This window comes from Capricornis sumatraensis, chromosome 13 (assembly GCF_032405125.1).
Source record: "Capricornis sumatraensis isolate serow.1 chromosome 13, serow.2, whole genome shotgun sequence".
Lineage (NCBI taxonomy): Eukaryota > Metazoa > Chordata > Mammalia > Artiodactyla > Bovidae > Capricornis > Capricornis sumatraensis.
The window spans coordinates 10,774,105-10,793,087 of NC_091081.1; the positions used below are offsets into that span (position 1 = coordinate 10,774,105).

Genomic DNA, 18,983 nt, shown 5'->3' on the forward strand with positions numbered 1-18,983 from the left:
ATGATGAGACAGGTGCACTGAGTCCTTGTTAACCATCCCGAAGAAAGGCAGCACAAAAAGCCTTCATCATGATGAAGTCAAGGTGTACCACCATAACACAAATCTGAACTGCTTCCTTCTTCGTAATAGTCAAAAGTTGTCCAAAAATGGGCATATCTGGACTAGGATCTCCTTTGAGTTCTCATTCCCTAGTCCAAAAAGGCAGGCTAAGGTAACGAAAACCGACAGTCATCAATAGCTAAAGAGTGATTATGAAACACGAGGGTGAACAGAAAACCACGTGTGATTCACTTCACATGGGTTGCATTAGATGTAAACATAGACTGCATGTTTGGAGCACTTTTGTGAGCACTCATCTAGATGGGGTGAAGAGTGAGACAATCAAGGTCCTGGCTCTCCTGGAGTTTACATCCTACTGCAGGAATTTCAGTAAAATTATCAAACATTTGGGAAAAGCAACACCCTGAAAGGTAGTACCAAACACAATCGAAAGTCGCTCAGTTGTGTCCTACTCTTTTCGACCCCATGGACTATACGTATACAGTCCATGGAATTCTCCAGGCCAGAATACTGGAGTGGGTAGCCTTTTCCTTCTCCAGGGGATTGTCACAACCCAGGGATCGAACTCAGGTCTCCCACATTGCAGGTGGATTCTTTACCAGCTGAGCCACAAGGGAAACCCAAGAATACTGCAGTGGGTAGCCTATCCCTTCTCCAGTGGATCTTCTCGACCCAGGAATCAAACCGGGGTCTCCTGCATTGCAGGCAGATTCTTTACCAACTGAGCTATCAGGGAAGCCCCTACCAAACACAAGGTCTCTTTTGAAAAAGAGAAAAGTTAATAATATTCAAGGAAAAAGAGTTAATAAAAAAACATAAGACTTTAATTATTATTCGCACAGAGACTGAGGGAACACTGCATCCGTAAGGCAAGAATAGTTTATGACATTAGAGAAAATTCTGAATAAACGCTTACACTTAGACCTTTGAATGAAATCTTAGAAACCAAAGATACAGAGAAAAATCCTAAGGTTTTCCAAGAGACAAAAAGAGGTATAAGCCATTTTCAGATATTCAAGGACTGACAATATTCCAAGTTTAAAAGAACTATTAGACTTATCCAATCAAACAACTGGAACAAAGAAGCATGACTTTAAAAACACTGCAAAAATATACATACAATATAGTACTATTTATAAGTATTTTTAAAACCATCAAACAATCCTGCACGTTTCATGTCCGACTCTTAGTGACCCCATGGACTGCAGCCTACCAAGCTCCTCTGTCCATGGGATTTTCCAGGCAAGAGTACTAGAGTGGGGTGCCATTGCCTTCTCCTTTATGGTAACAAACTTATACAATAAAAATATTAAGCCATTTATAGTCATTATGCAGGAGTACAAGTAAGAAGTAAGCAAATGGTGTAGAGCTTTGGCTTGAAACTTCCCTAAGAAGAAACAACCATGGCACTTCCCTGGCGGTCCAGTGCTTAAGAGTCTGCCTTGCCCTAGGGACATGGGTTCCATCCCTGGTTGAGGAACTAAGATCCCACATGGCATGGAGCAATTAAGCACCACGATGAAGACCTGATGCAGCCAAATTAATTAATTAATTAATTAAATATTTTTTAAAAAAAGAAGCAGAAACCTTCATCATCAGAATCCAGAATCATAAATGATCTCAACAAAGGAGAGAAAGTGTCTTAGGAGGGAGAGACTGAACGGGAAGCCTTGTTAAGAAAGAGAGTGGGGGAGGGGAGAACTGGGAGCTTGTAATTAGCAGGTAACAAAGTCCTACTGTACAGCACAGAGAACTATATTCAATACACTGTGATAAACCTAATGGATAAGAATATACAAAAAAACTTTTTTTTTATGAGTAGTTTCTTATTTTGGTAAAGAGAGTGAATACTAAATAGATATAGGTATTGATAGCCAATGTTAAAAATAAGTTTAAGGATATGTAATAAAAATTTAATGTTAACCACTAAAAAACATTTGTAAATAGACATTTTTTTACTTTCAAATCATCAAAGGAAAGCAATGGCACAGAGAAGGCCACCAATGTAAAAGCAGACTAAGTTCAACTACATCAGTGATCACAATAAACAAGAATTAAGTTCACTATTAAAATAAACAGATTGTCACGCTGCAGTTTTGAAATATCCAGCTACATGCTGCTTACCAGGTATATGTTAAGAAGATATAGACCTAAGATAACATGGGACAGCTGAAAAGAAATGAAAAACAAGATAACAAATCAATAATTTTTTAAAAAAGAAAGTAAATATAGCGACAATAACATCAGGCAAACCAGAATTAAAGAAAAAGAGTATGAAGTGAAAGGAGAGAAAAACCTTACTGATAAAACATGCAATCAGTCAAGTTGTTACGGCACAAACCTTTTATGTACATAATTACGTAGCTTCAAAACATGTAACGCAGAAAAAGGCATCAAAGCCAGAAGAAAATGACTTTTCCATAACCATAGTGAGATTTAACATGCCCTTCTCAAAAGAGCCATGTTTCAAATAAATAAAAAGGGTGAGTTAAAAAGTTGTAATACACTTGACTATATAAACCTAAACATAGAAAGGTACACACACACATGGGCGCCCACACATGCGTGCGGCTCCCCTGCTAGCTCAGTGGTAAAGAATCCGCTTGCAATGCAGGAAACTCTGGTTCCATCCCTGGGGCAGGAAAGTCCTCTGGAAAACGAAATGACAACCCACTCCAGTATTCCTGCCTGGGAAATCCTATGGACAGAGGAGCCCACTACAATCCATGGGGTCGCAAAAGAGTCGGACACAACTGAAGTACTAAATAACAACAAAAATACACACACACACATTCCTCAACAACGTCCCCAAGGCATCAAATACATTAGCCATATTCTCTGATCATGCCTCAATAAAACACAAGGATAGTCAACTGTCTGTTCCAGTTAGACTGGCATCAGATGGGCAAAAATAAAATCTATGTGGCAGCTTGGGTGTGGGTATAGAGAAAAGGATATTTATAGAAACTTTATGTGGGAGGACAAGCTTGCAATGTCTTTTTGCAAAATAATTTGATATTACCATCAAAATTTTAAAAGTCATACTCTTTGACTTGGTAATTCTACTTTTAGAAATACCTCACAAAAACTATACATAATCACGAAACAAATGTACACCACACCCAGTGCAATACTACGTAAAGCAGGAAAAATGTTATATTATCAACAGAAATATGGTTAAATACTTACAGTACATTCATTTCATAAAGTGGCAAGCATTGACACGGAAAGAATCTCCAAGACCCAGTGTTGTTGTAAGTGTGAAAAAATACACATGTATCATTCAAGATGCAAAAAAGGAAAAACAAAGTGGAAAAATACAGAACATACTTTCTTCTTCTAAAGAGGGACATGATGGGGAACCTTCATATTTCACTTTATGTAAGCCTCTACTGTTTGAATATTTTATGACTTGTACTGCTTGTATAATTCAAAGAACAGACAAGCAATAATTTTTAAGAATTTCTTACTTACTTCCCAGAAGACTGGGATCTTTCTGTTCTTGGTACAAATTTGATCAAACCCATCAGCGAGTACAGGACAAGTATAAGCTTCCAATCTGTTCAAATAAGAACCTTTTCTGTTCCCTCTGCCAGGAATGCTCTTCCTCAGAGATGGTTCACTCCCCTCACTGCCTTCACGTTTTCCACTTAAATGTCATTTTATCTGAGGAAGACTTTTCAGTATAAAATGCCAACCTCCTACACCCACACCTCCTCTCCCCATCTATCTTAACTTGCTTTATGGTTCACTAGAGTAACTTAATGCCTGTGTCTCAGTGTCCTTGTCTTTAACACGGGGTGATACGTGTACTCACTGGCAAAGACCCGGATGCTGGGGAAGATGAAGGCAGGAGGAGAAGGGGACAGCAGAGGATGAGATGGTTGGATGGCATCACCGACTCAATGGACCTGAGTTTGAGCAAGCTCCAGGAGTTAGTGATGGACAAGGAAGCCTGGCGTGCTGCAGTCCACTGAGCCACAAAGAGTCGGACATGACTGAGCGACTGGACTGAACTGATACATGCACCTACCCCACAGGATTACTGTTAGGCTTCGAATGAGCTAGGAGCCCTCAGATGAGCACCTGACTTACAGTAAGAGCTGTATCAGTCTTTGATGTTTTGTCTGTTTTGTTTACGGTCTGCCTTCCCCCTGTGAGAATGACAACCTTAGGAAACAGGCACTGCGTTTTGCTCACGACTGTATCCCAAATGCCTGGAAAGCGTTTATCAGGAAATATTCATAGCTGTCGAAGCCTGATTGAGTGCCGCAGCCATATGCACAGACAGCTGAGATTACCAAAAAAAGGGGGGCCAATTATTTTCAGTAAAAGTAAGCTTTCTGCACATTAGCATAAATAATCTATAATGATTCAATCTATTTTGAAAGCACAATATGTAGCAATATGATTGCTAGCAGCATCCAGTAGGGAAGTGGCACAGTCCCACTGAATTCCTTAATTTCTTAATACGAACGTGGCAGCAGAAAGGAAAACACAATATGGAGGGAGCATGCAAAAGCATCACTTACTCTGCGTTCTGGCTTTTGATGCATGGCTGGTAGAGGACCTTGACTGCATTCCAGGCGGAACTGGCATCGGCCTTCAATACATCTTCCAACACAGGGAATTTCTGGATACTTGTGGACTGTCCCAAAGATTCAATCACCAAACTGTCTGAGTTTAAAAGCCATAGCTAAAGAAACGAAGAGAAAAGTCTTAAGCATAAGCGTATTAAAAAAAAAAAAAGAAAGAAAGAATTATCCCCACCCCATCCATATCTCGTGAGTAAGTGAAGTCGCTTAGTCGTGTCCGACTCTTTGCGACCCCATGGACTGTAGCCTACCAGGCTCCTTTGTCCATGGGATTTTCCAGGCAAGAATACTGGAGTAGGTTGCCATTTCCTTCACCAGAGGACCTTCTCGACCCAGGGATCAAACCTGGGTCTCCCACATCGTAGGCAGATGCTTTACTGTCTGAGCCACCAGGGAAATCCTATCCGTATCTCATATCACCACTCAAAAGAGAAAAAAGCAAAAAACTATTTTAAAAGAAGATAAAACTACAAAACACCAAAAAAAAATTGAAAAATCATGTATGCAACTTTGAAGTAGGGTAAGTCTTTCAAAGTACAATGTTTATAGAGTTGCTGATAACATAGTTTCTAAAGACAATTGATTAGGAGAAAATATGTAACACAAAGTTCTTATCCACAATTTACAGAGCTCCTAGCAATCAGAAGGCAATGGCACCCCACTCCAGTACTCTTGCCTGGAAAATCCCATGGATGGAAGAGCCTGGTAAGGCTGCAGTCCATAGGGTCGCTAAGAGTCGGACACGACTGAGCAACTTCACTTTCACTTTTCACTTTCCGGCATTGGAGAAGGGCATGGCAACCCACTCCAGCGTTCTTGCCTGGAGAATCCCAGGGACGGGGGAGCCTGGTGGGCTGCCGTCTATGGGGTCGCACAGAATCGGACACGACTGAAGCAACTTAGCAGCAGCAGCAGCAGCAATCAGTAAGTGGGAAAAACAGACCAAGAGAGATATAGGTGAGGAATAAGAAAAGAATCAAAAGTAAGAAATAAGTGATAAATATATTAAAATGTCACTCTAACTAGTAGTAAGGAAATACAAAAATTTGTGCCACTCCTTTGCACTTATCAGATTGGCAAATACAAAAAGACTGATAGCACTGAGCTCAGAAGAAGGGTTTGGAGCAGGTCTTCCCACACACTGCTTGTGGGAGAATGCTTCTGGATTTGGATTCAGTTGATTAGTTGAGGATTTACTCTCAGGAAAAAGGGTCGGAGGGAAAGAGAAGGCAAGGGAAGGAGTTGGCCAGTAATGTGGACTCAACCTAATCTCACAGGGAGCCCCTGGAACCTGAATCCCACCTACAGAATCAGTCCCATTTTGAGACAGGAGATGGCAGGTTTTGTAGCCCAGGTTCAAGTCATAGGCAGTAGGCTGAGCAGGGCAGGGGTGGTGCTGAGAGAGGACAAGAAACTCCCCAGGCCAGGCTACATCTGTCCAGACAGGACATGTCTCTGAACGAGGGCGGCTGTGAGCTGTGAGCAGGCAACTCTCATCCCTGGGAAATGGGGGACCAGCCAAAGAGAGGGGACCTGGGTGGGGTATCAAGAGTGTCTATAGAGGGTAAGTTCAGTTCAGTCACTCAGTCGTGTCCAACTCTTCGTGACTCCATGAATCGCAGCACTCTAGGCCTCCCTATCCATCACCAACTCCCGGAGTTCACTCAGACTCATGTCCATCGAGTCAGTGATGCCATCCAGCCATCTCATCCTCTGTCATCCCCTTCTCCTCCTGCCCCCAATCCCTCCCAGCATCAGTCTTTTTCAATGAGTCAACTCTTCACATGAGGTAGCCAAAGTACTGGAGTTTCAGCTTTAGCATCATTCCCTCCAAAGAAATCCCAGGGCGGATCTCCTTCAGAATGGACTGGGCGGATCTCCTTCAGAATGGACTGGTTGGATCTCCTTGCAGTCCAAGGGACTCTCAAGAGTCTTCTCCAGCACCACAGTTCAAAAGCATCAATTCTATGGCACTCGGCTTTCTTCACAGTCCAACTCTCACATCCCATACATGACCACTGGAAAAACCATAGCCTTCACTAGACGGACCTTTGTTGCCAAAGTAATGTCTCTGCTTTTCAATATGCTATCTAGGTTAATCATAACTTTTCTTCCAAGGAGTAAGTGTCTTTTAATATCATGGCTGCAGTCACCATCTACAGTGATTTTGGAGCCCCCCAAAATAAAGTCTGACACTGTTTCCCCATCTATTTCCCATGAAGTGATGGGACCAGATGCCATGATCTTCGTTTTCTGAATGTTGAGCTTTAAGCCAACTTTCTGACTCTCCTCTTTCACTTTCATCAAGAGGCTTTTGAGTTCCTCTTCACTTTCTGGCATAAGGGTGGTGTCATCTGCATATCTGAGGTTATTGATCTTTCTCCCGGCAATCTTGATTCCAGCTTGTGTTTCTTCCATCCCAGCGTTTCTCACGATGTACTCTGCATATAAGTTAAATAAGCAGGGTGACAATATACAGTCTTGAGGTACTCCTTTTCCTATTTGGAACCAGTCTGTTGTTCCATGTCCAGTTCTAACTGTTGCTTCCTGACCTGCATACAGATTTCTCAAGAGGCAGGTAAAGGAGGTTTGTAAAAGATAAATTAGTCCAACTTTTTGGAGGCCATAATTATCAGAGTTTAAAATACACAAGTTCCAAGAGTGATGAGAAAAATCTGTTTCTAATGGACTAAACTACACATGCAAAGATGATTTTCCCTGAAGCACTGTCTTTACCAGCCATACAGTGGAATTCTAATCATTAATAAGAGTCCATATTTACACTAACAAGAAACAAAACTCATGATACATGGTTGAGTGAAGTACACACGTTGAAGAATGATGCTAATCACACCACTGTGTTATTTTTATAAATACTTGTGGGTGTATTACATATAAACATGGGGAAATGGACTGTTAATGATTACCTCTGGATGGTATGACACAGCAGGGCAGAAGAGGGGACAAAATGGAAGGAAGGAGCGCTTCTTTTATGTTCTTCATGTTGTGAGAATGTATTTCAAGAATGTATTACTTTTATAAGAGTGAAAAAAATTTTAACTTAAATATACACTAGTAGTAAGTTAAAAAAAAATTCGACTCCTGATTTTCAACTTGAAAAGATGAAAAGAAAATTGAGGGAATTCCCTGGCGGTCCAGTGCTTAGGACTCTGTGCTTCCACTGCAGGGGCACGATCCCTGGTTGGGGGACTAAGATCCTGCAAGACTCGAGGTGAGGCCAAAGGAAAAAAAATGGTGGAAAAAAAAAAAAAAAAGAAAATTAAAGGTGATTTCAGACTATGACTAAGAGGTACACTTAGTGTCACTCTTACTTAGAAAATACTTTAACTTTGAATAAAAATTATCTGGAATTAGAGAAGCGTGAAGTCCCTGTGATGGACCGTCAGTCACAAAGCAGTATCAAGTAACAACTTCAATTCCCTTCCTCCTTTTAGCTACCATGCTCCCGTATTAGCGTGTGAGGTCCTTGAAGGCATTTTTGTTCTATCCTGAGCACCTAGGACAATGTCTTTCAAAGAAGAAGTGCTCAGTATATGTTTACTGGTTGAATAAATCTGATGTGGAGGCAGACAAGAGACTTGGGCCCTCGGACTTGGATTTTTACATAATGTCCTAACCTCTTTTCTGCAGTTTAGTATTAGACGCCTGTGGTTTATGTAGAGGATGATTCTGCTATCTGTGGAGCTTCTTCTCCAAAATTTGCCACTACTTCTGAAACATCAGAGTGTTGCAATCAGGATCGTGAAGAGACCTCTGCACATCCATCTTCACTGCAGCACTGTTGAGAACAGCCAAGATGCAGAAGCAGTGTAAATGCCCACCAACAGTGTATGGATTGAGAAAATGCGGTATGCACACCCAACGGAATATTAGCCTTTAACAAGAAGGAAATCTTGTAATATGTGACAGTACAGATGAAGCTTGAGGACGTCATGATAAATAAAATAAGACACAGCAGGATAATACTGCATGATTCCATTTACATGAAGAATTTAAAACAGCCTAACTCACAGAGGTAGAGAGTAGAATGCTGGTGGCCAGGTGCTGGAGGGAGGGAGAAACAGGAAGTGGCTAATCAAAGGGTATAAGGTTTTAGTTGGGAAAGATGACTAAGTTCCAGAGACTTGCTGTACAACATTGTGCCTATAATCAACATATCAAATAATATTTTTATAATATAAAAATCTGTAAAGAGGGTAGATTATGTTAGGTGTTCTTACCACACACACACACACACACACACACACACGAAATGATAAAACAAAAGCAGGATCAATAGAACATATTTTAAACATTACAGCATCAAATAAAGAGGTAAAAAGTGAAAATGAGAATGGTATTACACTGACAAAGCCATTAAAACCTGAAAGCAGAAAAACTTTACTTTGTGGCATGAGCTTCTCCAGAACAGGAATTAGGTTTTATTTCTCTGTGAATTCCTAGTACTAGCACATTACTGTTGTTTAGTCGCTAAGTTATGTCCAACTTTTTTTGCGACCCCATGACCACAGCCCACCAGGCTCCTCTGTCCATGGGATTTCTACACAGTGGCGGGTTAAAGGCGCTTGATTTGTGAATTAAGCTGACATTAAAATTTTAATTTTTGAGCACTTACTTTCTAAACCTGGGAATTAAGAATAACAAAAACCAAAGAATTTCTGAGACCCTGAACTGCTAGGCTACAACAAACTGGGCTAAAATCACTTCTTACCAGAATGTATACTTTGTCATCGTGACCTTGAATAGTGAATCTAAAAGTGCTTCTAGCAGAGGACAGTTCCACCATACACTGGGCGATAATGCTCTGTACAAACTGAGACCTGTTTGAAGAGAAACCAGTTTTCACAATGAGGCTCTCATAATAACTAACAAGAAGACCCCCAAATACCCACAGGGTACCCAAGAGGCAGAGGTGGCTGCATACCAGATTTTTCTGTATGCTGCCCATTCCCTCACAACCTGTGCTAATTTTAGTCTATTTTTAATGTATTTGGTGTTTGTGCCAGTCTTGGTGAGATCTTAGTTCCCCAAACAGGGATTGAACCCATGTTCCCTGCAGTAGAAGCATGGAGTCCTAATCACTGAACTACCAGCGAAGTTCCTGAGCCAGTCTTTCTATAACCTATTCTTCAATCATTAATACATTTTCCACCCCAACCTATCTACGTGAAAAGTAAAAAGTATTACTTGCTCAGTCGTGTCTGACTCTTTGTGACCCCATGGACTGTAGCCTGCCAGGCTACTCTGTCCATGGGATTCTCTAGGCAAGAATACTGGAGTGGATAGCCATTCCCTTTTCCAGGGGATCTTCCTGACCCAAGGATTGAACCCAGGTCTCCTGCATTGCAGGCAGATTCCTTACCATCTGAGTTGCCAGGGAAGCCTAACCTAAGTATTTCCTCCATGAAATTAAAAAAATACACTGTTAGTTTAGTCAATATTCCATTTGAGCTGTGGTAAATTAAACAGTGAATAACTAAGTTATAAAAAGAAGACGAGAAATTTCCTTCCAAACATTAGACAGTATTATCTCCAATGTTTTCTACTTGCTTCCCCTCAGAGTGTCAGATCTGAGACGCATAATCAAAGTATTTATAAGAAGATGCAGTTCAAGGTTATAGTCAGAGGGCCATAATTTTTAGACATCAATAAATGAGCTGAAAGACACACTACAGTTAACTTTTGTTTGCAAAACTAAAAAGATTCAAAGAAAAGAAATACTAATGAATTCAGTGGATAGGCAATATTCTTTTTAAAAACACATAAGTCATTTGAAAACTAACTCACGTTGCAAATAAGTTAAATTAAAACCAGAAATAATTACTCAAAAACCAATGGATGATTATAAGACCTTGGAGATCTAGCACATAGAAAAAAAGCACAAAAAAATTTCAGAACTAGATTTATAAGAGCACAGTTGCTTAAATCATTTTGTAAGCAAACCATAAATAAATCTTCAAATCTTTCATATCTGTGGTTTCATTCTCCTACCTAAAAGCCCTTCCAAAGGCTTTCAATTTTCCTTTCCAAGCAAACAGGCGTATAAATAAAAATGAATTCCTAAATAATCAATCGTTCCCATCTTTCTTTACATGTGAAATTACAGAACAAACAATTTGCTATTTGTACCTTGGTATGATGGGAAATTTTCTTTCAGATGGCAGAATAATTATCTCCGTCATATAAAACTTAGTGGTTTCTAGAAACAAAAAAGAAGAATATTAAAAAGCTCCACAATTAGTATTTCTATTGTGGGCATGTTGGTCTCAAATTATGACATTTCAAACTAAATATCTGATATACTGGTACAACGAGTATTCAGTAAAACTTTTCTAAAAGCTACTTAGCTTCGGAAGACAAAGACTGATGAAACTATAAAATGACAGCGCTGAGACTTCAGATAGCTCAGTGTTGTTTCAGAAGAGCACACCCTGGATGAGTCTGGTGCAGCCAGACTGTTCACAAATATGCATGGTTATGAAAACTAGGCACATCACAACCACAGCCCACTCATCTGAAACTCAGTCTTTTGATTTCCTCATTTCTGTAGAGTAGCCACTGAAAAAGCCTCTTTAATCATAGTATTCTAAAGCCCAAGCACAGAAGCTGTGAACCTCACGTTAATACTTACCCAGAATCTCAATGAGTGTATTAATACCCAATTTTTACCAAATCTGGTTATCGGATTACTTCGTTTACAGAAAAATTTAAACTAAATGTTTAACAGAAATGAACATAAACATAACCATTTTTGATTTTTTTAAAAAAATCCATGAAAAATGTTCACTCACTAGTAATGAAATGGAAATTAAAATGAAATATTTTTAGTATCAATAAAAAATATTTTTGAAAGGTAAATTGTAGCAGCAATGATGATATGGAGAAACGGTTACACTTATTCTCCTTCTGCTGTCAGGATTGCAAATAACAGATTTTTGGAAAGCCACTTGGTGAAGGCATTAAAAATATATATACATTTTGGCTGAGAATTGGTTGAGAAAATCAAAGTGAAAAAAAAATATACATACATTTTGACACCATAATTAAATGCCTTATCTCAAAGAAATACTCATAGATATCTGTAAATGTTTATCTATTAAGGTGCTTGCTGCTGCTGCTGCTAAGTTGCTTCAGTCGTGTCCGACTCTGTGCGACCCCATAGATGGCAGCACACTAGGCTCCCCCGTCCCTGGGATTCTCCAGGCAAGAATGCTGGAGTAAGTTGCCATTTCCTTCTCCAGTGCATGCAAGTGAAAAGTGAAAGTGAAGTCGCTCAGTCGTATCCGACTCTTCCCAACCCCATGGACTGCAGCCTTCTAGGCTCCTCCATCCATGGGATTTTCCAGGCAAGAGTACTGGAGTGGGGTGCCATTGCCTTCTCTGATTAAGGTGCTTACTATAATATTAATAGAAAATATTGCAAAATTAAATTTCTAAAAATTGAGGATGGTTGAATTAAATAGACATCTATGTATTTCAGTAAGAGAATTTTATAGTCATTAAAAGTGGTGTGCCAACAAATTTTTAATTGTTTTAATAAGATGAAAAACTGTTCCTTGTAGATCTTCTGTAAACATTTACAACTGCTCAATGCAACACACAGAAAAAAGGCAAAAGAAAAAGTATTGTTTTTGAATCATTATGATGACTTTATGTATTTCCCCTTGAAGTTCAATTTTTCACTTTACTATTTAAAATCATGCTATTAGATGCAGAATTGAACTTTTTAACATTCTAAAGTGATCTTTTTATCCCAGTTGTTGTTAAAACTATAGTTTAATTCCACAATTTTAATCCCACAAGGTAGTACTAATTTACACAATTAACATTCACTTAGTGTCACCAACATATCGACCACCTTCTTTACCAACCCTTCATGAACTTAGACCCTCTTTCTGGAATCATTTCTTTTACTTAATATACTGGTAAAATTTCTTTTCATAAGAAACCAAATCACTAGAATTGAATTATCCTAGTTTTTGCTTGACAGAGAATATATTTATCTTTGTCTGGACTCTTCCGTATCAGGACATGTTCTCCTGATATAAAATCCCAGGTTAACAGTTTTTAACCTTTGTGCACACTATCATTCGCCTGTCTTCAGATCTCTATTTCTGCTGTTCCTTTGAAGATAATGTCTTTTTCCCTGGTTACTTTGAAATTTTTCATTTTCCTTTTTTTTTTTTTTAATTTTCCCTCAGTATCACTGTGATGTATCTAACCACATGCTTCTATGTATTTCTCTCACTTGGGCCTCATACACTTAGAATTCACTGGACTTCAGACTACAAATTGTAGTTAGTCACTTTTGCAAAATTTTCAGCAATTCTCTCTGCAGATACTATGCTCTAGTCTATTTCTTCCTTCTAGAAGCACGATCAAACATGCATTAGATCTCCTCTGCGTTTTATCTCTTACCCTTTTTTTCTGTATTTTTTACCTTCTTGTCTCTCTATGCTGAATTACAGATTATTCTTCTCATCCATCTTCTGTTCATTAATTCTTCCTCCATGCTATGCCTATTCTGCTGTTAAGCTACCCGCTGAGTTTTAAGTTTCAATTATATTTTTAAGAAATTCTGTTGCAGATCTTCTCCAAATATGCTTACTGTTTTAGCTGCCTTTACCCTTTGATGATTTCAAACCTGTCTTTTATGCTGTTAAATACAGGAAGCATGGTCGTTTTACAGTTTATATCTGATAATTCCAGTAACAGGTGTCTGTTTCTATTGTTGGCTGTTTTTGTTAGTTCTCACTGATACAAGTCTCGTTTACTTACGTGCCTATTTATGTTTGGTTGTATGGTAAACACTGTACTTGACAAATTCTTTGTGGGAATAATATAAGTTTCACAATGAGGTATTTTCCTCCAGAGATGACTTGCAATTGATTTTCCCAGGCCCATGGCATTATGTCTAGTTCAAAGCAGACTAACCACGTTCAAGGTCTGAAATTCCTAAAGTTTCAAAGGATTGATATTTGTGGGTAATTTCACAGGCTTGTATTCACTTGTGATTTGCCTCCATTGTGCCATATAGTCATTCAGGGTCTCCTATTTTTGTGCAGTCCCCTGTTAGATTCTCACCTTGTGTAGTCTTCGATATCAAAAGTTCTAATTTTAGGGCACTGGCAAATGCAAGGAAAAGATGGTTTTTAATTTTATGCTAACCCCTGTTGAGTATGCTTCTTTGGTAATTAACCTACATCTTTTCCATTTATCTTGCTCTTCATTCCTTCCTGTGGATTCCAATTAGTATCCGCTTATCTTTCACTTCAGCCTGAAGAACCTTCCTTACTTGTCTGCTAGTAATGCATTATTTCCACCTATTCATAAAAAATGTCCTTGTTTTGCCTTCAGTTTTGAGGTAGTGTTTTACTGGATATAGAATTACTAATTGAGAGGTGTTACTATTTTCTCCCCCAGTATTTTGAATATCTCACAGGGTCCTTTGGCTGTCTTCTAGTGTCTTTTTGGCTATCATTACTTCTTGAAGAAGTTGGCCTTAATTCTTAATGAAATCCCTACAGTGTGATGTTTTGTTTTCTCTTGTTCCTTTCAAGATTCTCTCTTCATCTCTTGCTTTTATCAGTTTGACTACAATACGCCTGGGTGAAATGTTCTTCATGTTTATCCTACTTGAGATTCACTGCAGTTGTTGGATCCAAAAGTTAAAATATTTCACCAGATTTGACAACAGTTCACCCATTCTTTCCCTGATGTTTTTTCTCCCCACCTTCTAAAGTTCCGCTTACACATTTACTCAGACACTTAACATCGTTCCATAAATCTGACATTCTCTTCATTTTGAGACTTTATTCCTGTCTGTTCTTTGGATTGATTAATTTCTATTCACCTATCTTCCCTGGTAGCTCAGATAGTAAAGAGTCTGCCTGCAGTGCAGGAGACCTGGGTTCGATCCCTGGGTCGGGAAGATCCGCTGGAAAAGGGAATGGCACCCCACTCCAGTATTCTTAGCTGGGGAATTCCATGTACAGAGGAGCCTGGCGGGCTACAGTTCATGGGTTCACAAAGAGTCGGACGCAACTGAGCGACTAACACTTTCACTATCTTCAACAATTTTTGTTTGTTTGTTTCTATCATCTCAAATATGAGGTTTTAGTTAATCCAGTGAATTTTTCTTTAGTTACTATACTTTTCAGCTCTGTAATTACCAACTGGGTGTTTCTCTGAAGTTTCTAATTTGTTGAGATTTGCTATTAATTTGTCTTTTTAATTCTTCGCCATATTTATAATTAATCACTTCGACATCTTTGTCTGCTAATTTAATATTTGTGCTTCCTCAGCATCCGCTGAGTCCTGCTTTTTCCTTTGAGTATGAACCACTCCTGTCTCTTTCTTTGCATGGCTAATAATTTCTAGAAGGAAGTAGGATATTATTGTAATACACTCTAGTAATTCTGGATTTTCTTTTATTCTTTGAAGGGTTGTTGGTTTATAGGTCAATTAATAAGCTTGGACTAAAAAACACAGGAAATATGCCTTCCCACAGTATGCAGTCACTGTATCTATGCGCAGTCATCTTTTGCTTAGCCTGACTCCCTAGAGAATATTTGCTATCTCTGCATAGTTTGGCTATCAGCAAATCTAGGGCAAGGTTCTTCTCAAATACTTCAAACCACTAAGGCTTCCACCTTCTGCTACCCAAATTGTATATGGGCTGAGGAATGAACCAAAGGCACAACAAATTTTCAGGTCTCTCCAAGCTTTCAGTTCCTAACGGACTCCCTGTCATCTATTGTATGTATGTAGAGTTTAGCAATCAGTCAGAGCTATGCTAAGAAGTTATTAGCTCAGCCCTTCCAGGACACTCTTGCTTTCAAAATATCCCCTCTTAAATTTCTACTTTCTGCTTTGCCTACCCTGAACCAAGTCTTTAACCACCTATAAATAATAAAGCTGTGGGGTTTTTTTCCTACCCAAGTTCGGGGGCTAGGGGGAATATGGCAATGACCTCAAGCAAAAAAGCCACAAATTTGCCATTTTAGCCCAAAGCAGTAGCAGTTTTTGGTAACTGAACATCTCTCAAATCGTTGCTTCATTTCAGTTATTTTCTACTAGCTGTTCTTCTGAACTTGTACAGTTCTGCACTTGATTCCTTCAGAGGAGAACTAGGCATTCTCTTTATGCCACCATTTTTGAAACTGTGTGTGCTCAGTCTCTCAGTCATGTCCAACTCTTTGGGACCCCATGGACTGTAGTCTGCCAGGCTCCTCCATCAATGGAATTTTCCAGGCAAGAACACTGGAGCAGGTTGCCATTTCTTACTCCAGGGGATCTTCCTGACCCAGGGATCAAACTCGAGTCTCTTGTGTCTCCTGCATTGGCAGGCAGGTTCTTTACCACTGTGCCACCTGGGAAACCCCACTGGGGATCCACTAATTTGCTTTTAGAGTAGGTGTGGATAACGTTCTCTTACATTACCCCCCCCCCACACACACACACACACACGCTCACCTACAATGACCTCCTAATATACTTAGGTATCACATCATAAAGATTTTTGGTTAAATTGATATTCAGTGTTCACATGATTGTAACCGTAATCATACCATGGGATTGCTCCATTTTTGTTCCATCTTCTGTTTCCCACAGTGCATAATTGCTTGCTTTTTCACGTGTTTAGTTTTCCAAACACATTTAGCTAATTTTGCCCATATGACAAAATGGCTTATCTCCAGATTATTTGTTATATGTGGTCAAACAATTCAATGACTATCTGTTTCGGTGTATAACTAAAAAAGTCTTTCTATTACAATCTTCTCTGTGCTTGCTTCAATCCAGACTGTTCTTCTCTGGGCCTGCTGTACACCCCTCCCCATGGGATTCCTTATCTCATTCTCCTGTGTTGTATAATCTGCCTCCCAAAACCCACATTTTTTTCTTTTGAGGTTCAGTACCTACTTTTGCTGATGCGTAACACTATGGTAGAGTCCCTAAGGAAAATATAACTTTGAGGTCCATGTTTGGAGACCCTGTAGCTCCAAAAATGTATTTATAATCTTCACACTTGACTCTCTGTTGAATTTTGGGTTGAAAATCTTTTTCCTTCTAAATTATGAGGGCATTTTTCATCATCGTCTAGCTTTCAATGTCGCTGTTAAGAAGTTCAGTGCCATTCTAATTCCTAATCCTTTGTACATTCCCTGCTTTTTGCTCTCTAGAACTTCGTCCTTGGTGTTCGGAGATTACTCTGCAATGTGACTTTGAGCAGCTTCCTCATCATCTTTCATTAATTGTTTAAGACAGTTAGTGAACCCTTTCAGTTTTCAGCTGGGGCCCATAAGTCCTCGTTCTAGGAAATATCTTTTTAGTGTGTTTTTAGTATTTTTGTTCTTTGATGGATTTCCCACACCCTGTTGTCTCTATTCTCTTTCTAGAATTTTAAGCTAGATGCTGGATGTCCTAAAAGGCTCATTTCATTTACTCATTCAACAAATATTTACTGGGTACCCACTAGATGTCAAATATCGTTCTAAGGGCTAAACTCATTGTGATAAATGAGATAGACAATATTCCTATCCTTAGGAAACTTACACGATCTTTTTTTTTTTTAATTTCCGTTCCAATTTTCAATCTCTGTCTTTTGATCCTGATTTCTAAAATAATTCCTTAATTTTATCTTCTTTTGGTTAGTTTTTTTTTTTTTAAGCTATTACATCTTTAGTGTGACACTCTTTGAATTGTAGAGGCAGTATTATTTCATTTCTCCAAGGACATTTATTATGGTTTTTTAAGAGATTTTTTTCTGTTTTATACATAATTTGTTTCTTTTCAATGCCCCTGCCCTGTGCAACTTGATTATTTACTTGCTTTGGACTCTCTTTAACACCTATTGATTCTCAGCAATCTGTTCATATTTAAATGTAAAGTAATAAAATGCTAAGAGAAAGCTCTTGAGTATAGTTATAAGGCTTGTTGACAGTAGAATGGCTGAATATAAGCTCATTTTTTTGGTTGTTGCTGAATGACCCCTAAGAATCAGTGTCTACAGATCTTTTCTCTGGTTAGTCCACTTCCATTATTCCAAGAAGGGCTGCTCCAATCTCCTACCTTGAATGTACAAGCAAGTTGCAAGGAGAGAAAGAGTCTCAGGAATCTTACGGCTCCTATACAAACTTTGCATTAAAACTTCCTGCTTTCAGCCCCCTGTCCTTGATAACTGCTACCTCTCAATTCTGTCCATTTCTGGGATTCCACAGCTGAGTTCTGGCTCCCTTGTGATAAGATGATCAATCTTCTGCAGAAATCACGGCTGCAGCCTCCTCCACACAGCCAAGTGTGTTCCCACCCCTCTCTCAGCTTTACAGCTTCCAAAGCAGTCTGCCTACACCTCCGGTTCACTTCACTGTTATCTCCTCTCCACTTCTCGTTTGTCTCCGTGGATGTCTTTTTTTTTTTTTTTTTTAATTCCTTAACTGACTTTTTAACTGGGCTTCAGGGAGGAGAGAAAGGCATGAAAAAAGTCAGTTCACCTTATTTAGCTGGAAGCCTTAAGATTTTCTAAACTGTTGCTAAGGGACTTGCTTTCATTCTCCAAAAATGACATTGAGGGTGGCATGCTATACTGCTACTCATGATTCCTTTTCTGTTCACTCTGAGCAAGTAACTACTTATGAGAGTCTGATGATCTTAAAAAACAAACAAAAAATGCCACCATCTGCTTTCCCTTGAGGATGGCAGTTTCACTTAAATCACATCTTCTAATTAATTATATTAAAAACAATTATTCTTCATCCATGAAGCTAACATGTTCTGGAGCTCTCTAGACATTTTTAAACCACTTCTATAAAGAGTGATGAATTTTAATTATCAGGATTTTCATTATTAAACTTTATAGTGGCATAACACAGATTTTACACAAAATATAATTAACACTACTGGGAAAAAGAACAAGGAACAGAGTATACAACTCAGAATGTGTTTTCTTCCATTTCAACAACTTCTGTGTACTGCGCCCCCCGCCCCCCGCCCCCAATTCCCAAGCCTCAAAACACAGCCCTAAGGCAGACAACAACCAAGAACAGCATCTCCTCCACCGTTCCTGGTAACCAATTCCTCTGACTGAGGAGCTGTATTTAAAAAAAGGCTTCCATCTTCTTTAAGAAACAAACTTTATACTAGTTTATATCTACAAAGAAGATATACAATGCCGAAACGACCCAAATTCTGAATGCTTAAGACTTGATACGATGTACTTATAAAGGTCAAAATACACAAACTTCTTGCATATTGGATGATATAGTAGTTGATTTCTATTTTTAAAAGCATCAATTCTCAATTCTATAA

At 39.0% G+C, this 18,983-nt stretch overlaps 1 protein-coding gene across 2 annotated transcripts in view; it reads right to left on the reverse strand.

Moving 5' to 3' along the window:
• UBE3D (ubiquitin protein ligase E3D) overlaps positions 1-18,983 on the reverse strand; it is a 160,208-nt gene that overhangs the window by 107,507 nt on the left and 33,718 nt on the right. The window contains exons 6-8 of one of the 2 annotated variants that reach the window (XM_068985326.1): positions 10,806-10,875; positions 9,388-9,496; positions 4,593-4,756 (exon numbers count right to left, since the gene is read on the reverse strand). In XM_068985326.1, the coding sequence (XP_068841427.1) occupies positions 4,593-4,756; positions 9,388-9,496; positions 10,806-10,875 (343 nt within the window). Of the gene's footprint in view, positions 1-4,592; positions 4,757-9,387; positions 9,497-10,805; positions 10,876-18,983 lie in introns of those variants that run through there. The other variant, XM_068985327.1, reaches the window with a different exon arrangement.